Genomic DNA, 13,740 nt, shown 5'->3' with positions numbered 1-13,740 from the left:
TTAATAATCGACTCGAGCATCTTCCCCACTACCGATGTCGGGCTAACTGGTCTATAATTTCCCATTTTCTCTCCTTTCTTAAAAAGTGGGGTTACATTAGCTATCCTCCAGTCCACAGGAACTGATCCAGAGTCTATAGAACATTTAATATATATCATAAATAGCTAGGGTCCCAGCACTGAGTCTTGCAGCACCCCACTAGTCCCTGCCTGCCATTCTGAAAAGAGCCTGTTAATTCCTACTCTTAGCCGTATTTTAGATGCCATCCTGTACCTTGCATTATAGAAGCTTCCTAACTTGAATAAATTGCAACGGGTGGTGTATTTTTCCAATCGATCATGAGTAATGTGGCAACAGACACTATGCATCTGTACTTCTGTAGCATTAAACCAAGTTTTGTGGGGCTGTGATGTAGCCTTCCTTCCCAAACAATTTGAATGAAAAATGGGCAAAGATAATAAGTTGCTTGTAGGAAATTATCACTGAAAACTGCCTTTCTATTGGTTACGTTGCCTGTGGAAACTTGTGTAATTTAGTATTGAAGATACCTTTGTTTTGTTTTTTTCGTGGGGGGGGGGGGGGGGTCAAATTGATATATTTTCAGGGCTTGATGTTGAAATTACATTTCTCATTGTCGTAAAGGTCTATAACGAAGATATTTTGGACTTATTGGATACATCTCGGGACAAATCACAGATCCATATTAGAGAAGATCCCAAAGATGGAATAAAGGTATGCATGACATTTCCTTCCTTACAATTGCCAGAATGTGTCTTCTGTATATTGAAGATGTGATTTGACATTCTACATAGCTAATCTGTTAGTCTGATACCGCATTTTGAACTGGTGACATCTGGTTAAAATGGACAAGAGCCTACATTCTGCAGAGGCACTTAATTTTATATATAAATGCTCTAAAGGTCAATTATATTCTGGAGAGTAATCTGCAGATCTGGTTTTTAGTCGCGTTTGTTTGGGCACGTTAATGTTTCCTGTTTTCAACTTCCCTTGATTTTTTTTTTGAACACCCTTTAAAATTCCTTTCTTGTACAACTTTTTTTAAATTTAATACTCTCAGATTGTGGGACTAATAGAAAGGACTGTAAACACTGCCATGGATATGTTGGGATGCCTGGAGCAAGGGAATTCTACAAGAACAGTTGCTGCAACAGCTATGAACTCCCAGTCATCCCGATCGCATGCCATCTTCACCATTGCTGTTGAGCAGAGAAAGAAAAGTGATGGGTAAATATTGTTGGTTTAAGTAATACATTTCCTAACTGGTGAATGTGCAAGTGTTGTATTATGCCTGCTTCAAGGTACTAACGGTCTGTTCATTTTTCACAGAAACCATTATATTCGTTCAAAATTCCATCTGGCAGGGTCAGAACAGCAAAGAAAAACCAAAGCAGAAGGTGACCGCCTGAAAGAAGGTAATTTTATTCTGATAAAATTATTGATCGATTGGCCAGGTGGGCTGAGGAATGGTTGATGGAATTATATAGAGAGAAATGTGAGGTGTTGCATTATGGGAAGTCTAACATGGGCAGGACCTACACGGTGTATGGTAGGGCTCTGTGGAGCATTGTAGAGCAGAAGGATCTAGGAGTGCAGGTGCATGGTTCCTTGAAGGTCGAGTCGCAGGTAAATAAGGTGGTCAAAAAAGCTTATGATACATTGGCCTTTATCAGTGAGAGTATTGAGTATAGAAGTTGGGAGGTCAGGTTGCAGTTGTATAAGATGTTGGTGAGACTGCATTTAGAGTATTGTGTTCAGTTCTGGGCACCATGCTATGGGAAAGATGTCAAAAGGGTACAGAGAAGATATACGAGATTAGAGGGTCTGAGCTATCGTCAGAGGTTGAGTAGGGCTGGGACACTATTCCATGGAGCAGGCGTGGTCTTATGAGATAATGAGGAGAATAGATCAGGGAGATGCACAGATTCTCTTGCCCAGAATAGGTGAATCGAGGACCAGAGGACATAGGTTTAAGGTGATGGGCGTAAGATTTAATAGGAATCTGAGGAATAACTTTTTCGCACAAACAATGGTGGGTGAATGGAACAAGCTGTTTAAGAAGGAACTGCAGATGTTGGAAAATCGAAGGTATACAAAAATGCTGGAAAAACTCAGCGGGAACAAGCTGTCAGAGGAGGTAGTTGAGGCTGGGACTATCCTACCATTTAAGAAACCGTTAGACAGGTACATGGATAGGGCAGGTTTGGAGGGACATGGTCCATACACAGGCAGGTGGGACTAGTGTAGCTGGGTCATGTTGGCTGATGTGGCCAAGTTGAGCAGAAGGGCCAAGTTAAACAGCAAAGTGGGGGATGATCTTATCGGGCTACTTTTACCTCCTTTTTGTTCCATTCGTTAAAGCTTCTAAGCCTAACCAGTCTTAGCAAAATGACGATGAGCTGTCACATTAAACTGCATGAGGTTCTCCCTCAGTGCTGTTGAGCCGGGGAACTCTAGATTTTGTAGTGAAATCTCCAGATGACGAGGTCTCGATCTCAGGATTGATAGATCACCGAGCTCAACCATTCTCATTGACATTTGTTGCCGAGGGACAGAAGCTCCCTATGGGGTTGCAGGTTTTGTGTTGTGTATTCTGTGGATGTTCTAATATCATCTTGTTACAGGGATTAATATCAACCGTGGATTGTTGTGCCTTGGCAATGTCATCAGTGCACTAGGGGATGAGAATAATCGCACCGGTTTTGTACCATATCGTGACTCAAAGCTAACACGATTGCTTCAAGGTGAGATTCTGATTTTAGATTGGATTGGATTCAACTTTATTGTCATTGCGCAAATACAAGTACAGGTATAACAAAATGCAGTTTAGCATCTAATCATAGTGCAAAGTAGTAAAATGCTGATTAAAACAATATATACAAATGAGGATATATTGATCCATGTACATAGGCATATACATATATACAGATAAAAGATTGACATGTGCTATATTCTGGTGAATAGAGCTTAACTGTAAATTATATAAACTATAAATAATACTGATGAGAAGGGGGGGAGGGGAGGCTGGCGCCGGGCCTGTGAGTTCAGCAGGGTAATGGTGTTTTGGAAGTAGCTGTTCCTTAGCCTGCTGGTGAGAGACCTGAGGCTCCTGTACCGCCTCCCTGATGGGAGGAGGGTAAACAGTCCATGGTTGGGGTGTGAGGGGTCCTTAATAATTTTGCCGGTCCGTCTCAGACACTGTGTGCGGTGAAGGGCAGTCATGGCTTAGTTTTATTGTTGGTTTGTGTCTATTCCAAATGAATATTTCTATTCGCGCTCCTTGATCTTTCCATTTCAAATATAGGACGGAAGGGATTGCACTTGCTCCTCGATGTGATTGATTTTCTTTTTTGATTACCATGCGGTGGTTGGTGTGTATTTATTTCCCAGTTTTCTTTTTCCCAAATGCTTTTTCTTGTGCAGGTAGATGATAGTGGTAAAGTACCATGGCTGGGTAATCAATTCTCACTTGCAAGTCTGCTCTTTGTTAACATGGGATCATACACACAATACACCCATGATAAACCTTTTTTTTCTCTTAATCCTCTCCCATAAACTGTCGGTCCTATTTGTGTTTGTACAAGCTTAATTTGGACGGAGACTTTTGTAGTCAATAGTCAATATGAAGATCATTGTTTTCATTCGTTGCAACATTTGGAAGGTCACTTTTGTTGCAAACAATGTTACTAAAATTAGACCTATCTGGACCCAGAGTGGTTCAATGGGTGCAGCAAAGAATTGTAATAGAGAACATGGGATTTGATGTCCTTCTGTTTTGTTTTTTAGTGTTTTCTCAGATGTGTGTTTTACTGTAAAGTAGAAATTCTTGCCCGTTCCAGCTGAAATTTTCACCAGAGGTCGTCGGACTTATCTTGTCCTTTCAGACTCACTTGGTGGAAACAGCCATACATTGATGATGGCTTGCGTCAGTCCTGCTGATTCAAATCTGGAGGAGACTCTAAATATACTCCGTTATGCTGACAGAGCAAGGAAGATAAAGAATAAGCCTGTGGTTAACTTTGATCCCCAGGCGGCTGAACTGCAACGCCTTAAACAACAGGTAGAATTCATGATATGGCTATATCCACTGGTGCGGATAATGTTTACTGTTGATATTGTTTAATATCCATCCTTCCAACAAAGAGGCAGTTTCTCTTGCAGAGCACCAAATGCTAGTCAATATAAAGATTTTTAATGCTGAGGTAATAATACAATTGCAAACTGAACCACAAAGATAAAATCATAACATTTTAAAACGACTTTCAAGTGAACGTAACACAAAAATTGTATCGTGAATGGTTTTGGGATAAGCAGAATTTTCATATTTCCGTGCAACCGATGGTTCCATTTGGCAGTTCAGCCTATGCCGGTTCTTGGGTCGATCCCATTTCCCCCATTTAATCTTTTTGTTCACTCGTATGCCCTTCACACTCCTACCATCTGCCTACACTGGGTGTGATTAACAGTAGTGAATTAAACTAGCAACCCGCATGCCTTTGGAATGTGGGAAGAAACTGGAACACCCCAGGGGAAACCCATACTGTTTTGGAGAACATATAAACTGCACGGGTGCAATATTAGGTCGGAATCAAACTTGGGTTGGTGGAGCAGTAAGGCAACTGCACTGCCAGTGGTGCCTCTGGGCTGCGAAAGTTATTGGGTAATGACGACAATTTGTTTTCGTAGTTAATTGCTTTTATAAGTTGCAATTTCTGGCTTTGCATAATCTTGACTGTCATATTGCATTCTGCAGAGAAGATAATCCATCTAAACAGATTTGACTAGGCTTTCGTTCTTTTGGCATCTATTAAATGAAACATTCGTGTGTGTGATTATAGTTTTATTTCAGGTTATGTTTTGAATGTGGCATTTACATGTAAAGATGGGGGGCCTAATACTTACTGTGCTTGGTTTAGGTGCAGGAACTTGAAGTGCTGTTGCTTCAAGCACATGGTGGAACAGTTGAGATGAGCATTGGGTAAGCCAAGTATATGGAACCTGTATACCAAATAGGTTCACTAATTTAAATGGTAATTTCTACTTGGTCTGCTCACTGGTTTTTGTTTTTGGCTCTTCAAGAATCAAATTTTTAATTGTCATGCATGGCAACAATGGAACAATAAAATTCTTACTTGCAGCGGCATAACAGGCCAGTTACACGTAGATAATTCCATCTTCTATCAATTAACACCACAAAATATATCACTGGCACATGGGTTGAATAGAGATGCTGAATTAACGTTGGGTTTTCTTCTTTATATTTATTGAAAACCAAGTAAAGCGCAATTCAATATGCAAATTGGAATTTGGAACAAAAATGCAATTCCAAATATGCTGAAGAGTGAATGCATAAATGTACACCAGTTGCATTTCATTTTTTCCAGAAATAAGCAATGTTTTTAAATACATGGGTTGAGATTTGTCATCCTGAGATTTACATTTTATGCGGTTGTATTAATTTGAGCTACAAGTGGCCTAACAGATTGGCCTGATAGATATATATCTCTTGGCCTAAATTTGGAGAGGTATGAGTTTGTTTAAAATGGGTAGCATTGTACTAAACAGAATTAATATCATTGGGGCTCTTTTTCATAATAAGAAATTCAATATTCTCAATTACAATGGTTTGCAATAGAAAAAGGACAATTGAATGAATATGCTTAATATTCTTTTTCGACACAATGCTGGAGTAACTCAGCAGGTCAGGCATCATCTTGGGAGAAAATGGATGGGTGCCTTTTTGGGTCCTGATCCAAAATGTCGTTTATCATCAATTTTCTCCAGAGATGCTGCCTGACCTGCTGAGTTACTCCAGCATCTTGCCTTTCTTTGGTACAAACCAGCATTTGCAATTCCTTTTTACATGTTGAATATTCATTATTTTTCTGTTAACAGTGCTATTTTGTAAAGAATGCGAAATGATACGACGTACAGTAGCTATTAGAAATCGTGATCCTCCACTATTCACTCTTGTGCAGTTAATCTGTGTAATTAAAGTTTTTGATAGTAGTACATTGTACGAGGGATATTGGGGTCTGTGTGTGTGATCGTAACTCTGGCTCCTTTCTGTTTCACTGGAAAGGATTGTTTTGACAACTGCTGGCAAATTAATTTTCTTCAGAATATGTGATACTTTGTAAATAATAACACAAAAAACAAATCTGTTTAGTCATTTGTGACAGTTAACGGCTCCTGTTGGATTTGTCTGTGGCTGTTACTTATTATGGAAATTAATAAGAGAAATATTTATTTAATTAGAGTGGGTGAATCTGAAAATCGACCATCTGTTATGGAAGCAGCAAGGATACAAAGGGAGGAGGTAGAAAATTTGAGCAAAGAGCTTCGTGAAGCTGTTGGCCAGACAACACACATGTGTGAAAGGGTTATAGTGGTAAGACAGCATTTCTCAATATGAATATTTTGCAAATGTGTGATTCTTCCCATTTACCATGATAACACCACACCCTTCTCCCAACTGACATAGTGGCGTGATGTACGGACATTATGGAGTGTAGCTTTCTTGTCCTTAAAGTAATTTCTCCAAGCATATGTTTCTTTTTTTAGTGTTATTTGTAGGTGTAATTAACACATCAGATTCCCTTTTGTATAATTACTCTTTTAGCTGTAACTGACACCCCTCCTATTTTCCATTTACACGTTGTAATAATTCTCACCACCTACACTTGTCCCTTGTGAGAGAAAGTGATACAATTGAATTGGGAGGTTTGTGTGGATTTATTTACTGTTAAGAATAGGAGAGGTGGGTAACTAAACATTTAAGTTGTCTTAAGTGCATATTTGTGATTAGTATCTGAACTTTTGTCACTTTGTTCAGGTGGAGCAGGTGAATGAAAAGCTGATGGGCAGGCTGAGTGAACTTTCGAAGCACGCGGCATACGTATCTGTATAATTCAGTGGGATCTTTCAATATTTTAAATCTTGAGTCACCAATTCAAAGGCCAATATATATTGTCAGGATTGTGGTGAGATTTTAGTCTTTGGTTAATAATAACTGTCCCTCTGCTGAACAGGCATGCTACCGTTCCTCTTCAAAGTTTTGCGGTCTGATACTTTTGTTCCTATTTTTAAATAGCTGTTGGTAATCTGCACATTCATCATAAACTCCTGACCACAATGTACCCACCTTCAAATATTATCCTCTATTATGACTGCCACGTGTAGTGCTTTGCCTCCTGAAGTGTCACGCCCGTTTATTACTTTCTCTTTCCCCAGTCTTATTTTCGAGCTTCACTCAGCCATGGCTATGCATAATTTCTGTGTGCCCTTACTGACAATTTCAGTCTCATCTCCCTCAATCGTTAAAGTTCATGCTTTACAGATGGGTGTCATATTAGAGCATAAACAAACAATGTGGAATTTTCAGATGGCAAAGAAACATTGCAGGAAAATCATAGAACTGGTATGTGCATCTCCAATCCCAGTTCAGCAGGTTTGTTCTGAGTAAACCGAAGAAAAGCCATATCTTTGCATATTTCTTTGACAGTTGCAAGTTGGACTTGGACCAACTAATTGAAATTTCGTCCAGTAAAAAAACAAAAGAGCAAATTGATGCCCTACGCAGTCTGCAGCAAATGATTACTGATCTGGAGGTGAGTTATGAGACGTAAACAATAATAGATTGAAATAATCTTTATCGCTAGTGCCACGATCTGCTCGATGAAGCTTAAATGATACAGGTTTCTTAATGTAATATCAATGCTTCTAAACTTAAGCCATTTCTTTAGCCCCAAGTAACCCAATGGGTGACTAGCTTAAGAAATGGAAGCACGAATGGGCCATTTGCATCCTTTGGGTCATTTGGACATCTCTCTTGCATTCCTTAAATGGAAGCATTGACAGCTAACATTGGCTGGGGGGTTATTTTGGCTAATTACAGAGCTATCTTTTTGACAATTTGTGGACTTGCATGAAACTTCCAAGTCTGGGCATTGGGATACTAGTTTAAGCACAACTTTAGGCATTGTGTTCCGCCACATTATAATGTTTGCCTTTGGAGGGAGGGAGAGGGCTTCTCTGGGTGTCAAGTTGCCTATATTGGACGCAGGGCATTATAAGCCTGGGGATTCTTGGGAAGGAAAAAGGAATATTCTTGTGAGAATAGAAATGTGCTTATCTTTCAAGAATATTCAGCTGCTTTTGTTTTCAAGTCGGCTCCAACTACAGAATTGCTCCTGTGGTTTCTCTGCTGTAGAGATCAATTGGTCATCCTGCTCTTTTAATCATTTGGTGGTGACTACCATTTTTACATGTTCCAGATTGTCTCCTCTTCTTGAGCAGTAACCCAACCTGACCTAGAGGGCATTTTAAAGATTCACGGAATTATAAATATCAACAAAATGATGCCTCATACTTCTATTCAGAATTCTGCACTATGTGCCAGAGTTACATAGAAAATAGGTCCAGGAGTAGGACATTCGGCCCTTCGAGCCAGCACCATCATTCAATGTGATCATGGTTGATCATCCACAATCAATACCCCGTTCCTGCCTTCTCCAGATATCCCTTGATTCTGCTCGCCCTAAGATCTCCAACTCTCTTTGGAATGTGCCCAGTAAGTCTGCCTCCACCGCCTTCTGGGGCAGAGAATTCCACAAATTCACAAATCTCTGGGTGAAAATGTTTCTCCTCATCTCAGTTCTAAATGGCCTTCCCCTTAATCTTAACATGTGGTCCCTGGTTCTGGACTCCCCCAACATTTGGAACCTTTCCTGCATCTAGCGTGTACAATCCCTTAATTTTATGTTTCTATAAAACCCTCTTATCCTTCTACATTCCAGTGCATACAAGCCAAGTCGTCCTATTCTTTCATCATATGATTGTACAGCCTGTGTCTGTGGGAAAACGTTCTCTGTTTGTTCCCTCTACCCATTGGACTACCAGGACACACTCCTTTGGTTTAGTTTGGGCCACTTCTTGTTAGCTAGGATCTGGCATGAAATGCAGACAGTGACACAGAGGCTGCCCTGGACACTGTCAGATCAGTTTTAATTTGCACAAAAATTCTTGAGGCCATGCAGGAAAGTAATTGGAAAATGAATGAGCTACCAGCAAACATTGCTTTAGCATTAAATGACAGTCATATGTTAAGAGGTGACTCCTGCACCCACACCTGAGGGTATGGAGAGAAGGCAGGTACGGAAACTGAGTTGGATGATCAGCCATGATCATATTGAATGGTGGTGCAGGCTCGAAGGGCCGAATGACCTACTCCTGCACCTAATTTCTATGTTTCTATAAGATATGCCTGGGGTGAATCTTTGCCAATTGCAGTGCATTCAGAAATTATTCAGACCCCTTCACTTTTTCCACATTTTGGTACATTACAGCCTTATTTTAAAATGGATTAAAAAAATAAATAAAAAAAAACATATATATATATCTATATATATATATATCTATATATATATATATATATCATCAGCCTACACACAATACCCCAGAACGAAGAAGTGAAAATAGGTGTTTAGAAATGTTTGCAACGTAATTAAAATGAAATGACTGAAATATCACATTTACATAAGTATTCAGACCGTTTGCTCTGACGCTCAAAATTGAGCTTAGGTGCATCCTGTTTCCATTGATGTTTCTACAACTTAATTGGAGTCCACCAGTGGTAAATTAAATTGATTGTACATGATTTGGTAAGGCACACACCTGTCTAGATGTGGTCCCACAGTTGACAGTGCATGTCTGAGCAAAAGCCATGCCATGAAGATGAAGGAATTGTCCGTAGACCTCCGAGACAGGATTGTGTCGAGACACAGATCTAGGGAAGGGTATAGAACAATTTCTGCAGCAATGCAGGTTCCGAAGAGCACAGTGGCCTCCGTCATTCGTAAATGGATGAACATTGGAATCACCAGGACTCTTCATAGAGCTGGCTGCCCGGCCAATCTGAGCAATCGGGGGAGAAGGGCCTTGGTCAGGGAGGTGACTGAGAACCCGATGGTCACTCTGACAGAGCTCTAGAGTTTCTTTGTGGAGATGAGAGAAACTTCCAGAAGAAAACTATCTGCAGCCCTCCACCAATCAGGCCTTTATGATAGTGGCCACATGACAGCCCGCTTGAACTTTGCCAAAAGGCACTTAAAGGACTTTCGGAGAAACAAGATTCACTGGTCTGATGAAACACAAATTAAACTCTTTGGCCTGAATGCTAAACTTCACGTCTGGAGGGAACCAGGAACCGCTCATCACCAGGCCAATACCATACCTGCGGTGAAGCATGGTGGTGGCAGCATCATGCTGTGGGGATATTTTTTCAGTGGTGGGAACTGGGAGACTAGTCCGGATCGAGGGAAAGATGAACGGAACAAAATACAGAGAGATCCTTGATGAAAACCTGCTCCAGAGCATTCTGGACCTCAGACTGGAGCGGAGGTTCACCTTCCAACAGGATAAACAATCATCAGCACACAGCCAAGGCAAAGCAGGAGTGGCTTTGTAACAAGTCCGTGAATGTCCGTGAGCGGCCCATCCAGAGCCCGGACTTGAACCCAATTGAACATCTCTGGAGGGACCTGAAAATAGCTCTGCATTGATGCACCGCATCCAACCTGACATAGCTTGAGAGGATCTGCAGAGAAGAATGGGAGAATTTACCCAAATACAGGTGTGCCAAGCTTCTAGTGTCATACCCAAGAAGACTTGAGAATGTAATCGCTGCAGAAGATGCCTCAACGAAGTACTGTAAAGGGTCTGAATGCGTATGTAAATGTGACATTTCCGGTATTTCTTTTTAATTACTTTGCAAACATTTCTAAACACCTGTTTTTGCTTTTTACTCTGGGTTATTGTGTAGATTGATGATTTTAAAAATTAATTGAATCCATTGTAGAATAAGGCTGTAACGTAACAAAATATGGAAAACGTGAAGGGGTCTGAATACTTTCTGAATTGGAAACAACTTACCTAAACGTTTTGTTTGATTTTTTAATTATTTTTTTTCATGTATAGAATGAATGTAAAGAACTTGCACCTGAACTGGAGGGAATGGATGTTGAAGAACACATGACTGTAAGTGACTGTGGCGGGCTGAGTCTTTTTGGTATCGAACCGTCGTTGGTCGGGCTCGACTGCTCGTGTGGACCGGCCGTGCTCTGGGCCGACCAGTCACGCCTTTAGGCGGTTGGAATTCAAAGGATTGGAAGTTGGAATTCAAAGGATACACAGTTGGAGTTTAACCCGTGTGTGCTCACTAACGATGGCGCAGTAGTAGTTAAATATTTACTTGATGTGCGCATGAGCGACGGGGCTGTATCGGTTAATTATTAAACTGAGTGTTTGCACAACATGTAGACCTCTACATGACGCTGTTTTGTCTAATTCAGACATAAGTGTTATCTGTTCTCGTTCTATTATCCTTTTGGAGAAATATTTGAAAGTTTGCATTAAACTATTGCTTTTAGGCATAAAAATGTTCTGGAATTTTAACTAATCTTTCCTCTTAAACCTATCCACAAAGAAGAAAATAAACAATGCAACTGTTGTTGCAGCATTTAAACATCCAAAGCTTAGTCTTCTATGTGACACTGCTTCGAATTAGTCTTGCAGTGTTAACCTTGTATGAATGTGCCTTCAGCAGCACTGCTTGATAACTTAAGAAATGCTTCTGTATTAATAGGAGAATGCAGTCTTAAAAGAAAAGCGGGATTCTGATCCTTTTGTGGCCAGTCTTGCGCTGAGGCAATGCCAAATGTATAAAGAGTTGATGGAGCTGAATAAAGTACTGGCACTTAAAGAAAAACTCGGTCGGAAAATGTCCCAGAGTGACTGTGAAATGGAGCCTGTTCATGTCGTGTGTCTGGTAAGCTTTAATGAGAAAGTGAATTGTATTTTTTGCAAACGTTTTAGCTGAAATTGTATGTTCTTGCAAGTATTGTGCAATTACTGTGTAATAAACCTACTCGTTTATAATGAATGTTTCATTAATGTATTTGATTTTTTTTTTTTTCTAGGACAGCATCAAATCGCTTGAGAGTGAAGTTTCTGCCCTGCAAAAGGAAAAAGAAGAGTTGGTGCTGGCGCTGCGCAGTGCAAAGAAAGACACCAATGCAACCAAGTTAGTTAACATTGGGATTTTGTATTCTGATAAAGATAATTAAGACAGACATTTTGATTTGAGGAACTTAAATGAGAATCAAATTGTCAACTTGAAGAATCAAACCTTTTATTGTATTTCTAACGTGCGTAAAAGGTCAACGTGCCAAGATGATTTTATCTTGGAGACAAATTGGAAAATTTCAATTTTGTTTTAGCATTTCATTTCCAAGCAAGAACTAATAGAAGTGCTTGAGTATGAATGGATTTTGAAACCGTCTTCTCATTATTGACCCTTCCATTTTACTGGAATATATGAATGATATTTTACAACAAAATACAAGCTGAATACTTGACGAGAAGCAATTTTTGTGAAGACCTTTATGATGCAAGAACTGGGCATACATGCCAGAAGAATATTGTCCAATCGTGTCCTATTCACGAAATACACCAAAAATAAGAGAGCTGATCATTTCAATTTCCTGCCCTGCAAGTTGACCCTTGACTATCAGCAAAGTGACAGAAGATTACCTATAGAGCTATAACTTGCTTACCAATGCCCAGATTAGGTTTGCCTGTATCACTTGTCTCCAGGCTAGTCTGTAACCTTGGTTTAAAGATCGATTAAATAATTAATTTCTAATGGTACATGAAACATCCAGGCTGCAACTGTGTGGGATCCTGTGTTTTTATTTGGTCAAGGTGCCACATTTTGGAAAAGGCTCTCAACTTGGTATGGCAAGGTTGGTATGGTAAGGGTATGTGGTTGCAGCAGCTGAGGACATGGCAGGAGTATCTTTGGCCAGTGTCAAAGGTTAGCAAGTTGTTTAATTAAGTTATTTACAGAGAGGTAGTTAGATTAAAGTCTCCACACTTAATGGTTGCTGTTTATCCTGGCACTGGCCTAGTCAGGAGGGTTAAATCTGAGGTGAAGCAGAGTGCTGGCAGGCGGTATGTAGTGAAATAGTATTAACATTTCAGGTTGATAGCTTTGTTACTTGGAGGATTGAAGATTACAGTGGAAGTTGGCTATGGTTACCAGATCAGTAATCCAGTGACCATGGCAATTGAAGAATTGAACTTTCAATAATCTGTAATTTAGAAAACACAACAGTAAAGATAACTACTAAAAATCCATTTAGTTCACTTTGTCCTTCTTGGGGAGAAATTCTGCCATTCTTGCAAAGTATGGCCAACTGTAACTATGATTCCATGCAGGCCTTATGGATTTATTTTTCTCCTATCTGTTTTCAGAGTTCGTGAACGTCGAAGGAAACGCCTTCAGGAGTTGGAAGCTGAAATGACAAACCTTAAAAAGAAGCTGATAGAGCAGTCAAAAATCCTGCAAATCAAGGAGAGGGCAGAAGGCACTGTTAATAAACTGAACCAAGAGATCCAGGTAAAAAAATCTATCTTTGGTAATGTATCAAAACCAAAATTTAGAAATATATATTTTTTAAATCATGACTATTTCTGCTGTTATGTTTGTGTGCTACCAATTTAACCATTGAGTTCCTGCCTCCTAACCTCATTGGAGTTCCTGCCTCAGCAAAACTGTAATCTTAGTCCTTTAAAAAAACAAAAACTAAAAAAACTTGTTTCAGGAATACATCAGATTTTGGTTGTTTTTGGATTCTCACCAGAAGTGATGACTACCATTGC

General features: G+C 39.8%; 1 protein-coding gene across 1 annotated transcript in view; it reads left to right on the top strand.

Moving 5' to 3' along the window:
- The first annotated feature begins 338 nt into the window (after window positions 1-338).
- The window catches only part of LOC129693963 (chromosome-associated kinesin KIF4-like), a 30,367-nt gene continuing 16,965 nt past the window's right edge, over window positions 339-13,740 (top strand). Inside the window, exons 1-12 of the mRNA XM_055630685.1 lie at window positions 339-370; window positions 537-732; window positions 1,079-1,245; window positions 1,348-1,433; window positions 2,643-2,762; window positions 3,903-4,135; window positions 6,854-6,916; window positions 7,461-7,628; window positions 10,996-11,055; window positions 11,663-11,845; window positions 11,997-12,100; window positions 13,333-13,477. Of these exons, the coding sequence (XP_055486660.1) occupies window positions 339-370; window positions 537-732; window positions 1,079-1,245; window positions 1,348-1,433; window positions 2,643-2,762; window positions 3,903-4,135; window positions 6,854-6,916; window positions 7,461-7,628; window positions 10,996-11,055; window positions 11,663-11,845; window positions 11,997-12,100; window positions 13,333-13,477 (1,557 nt within the window). The remainder of the gene's footprint in view (window positions 371-536; window positions 733-1,078; window positions 1,246-1,347; window positions 1,434-2,642; window positions 2,763-3,902; window positions 4,136-6,853; window positions 6,917-7,460; window positions 7,629-10,995; window positions 11,056-11,662; window positions 11,846-11,996; window positions 12,101-13,332; window positions 13,478-13,740) is intronic.

The sequence above is a fragment of the Leucoraja erinacea genome, unplaced genomic scaffold (genome assembly GCF_028641065.1).
Source record: "Leucoraja erinacea ecotype New England unplaced genomic scaffold, Leri_hhj_1 Leri_504S, whole genome shotgun sequence".
NCBI classification, from domain to species: Eukaryota; Metazoa; Chordata; class Chondrichthyes; order Rajiformes; family Rajidae; genus Leucoraja; species Leucoraja erinaceus.
This window is presented reverse-complemented; position numbering and strand designations above follow the sequence as displayed.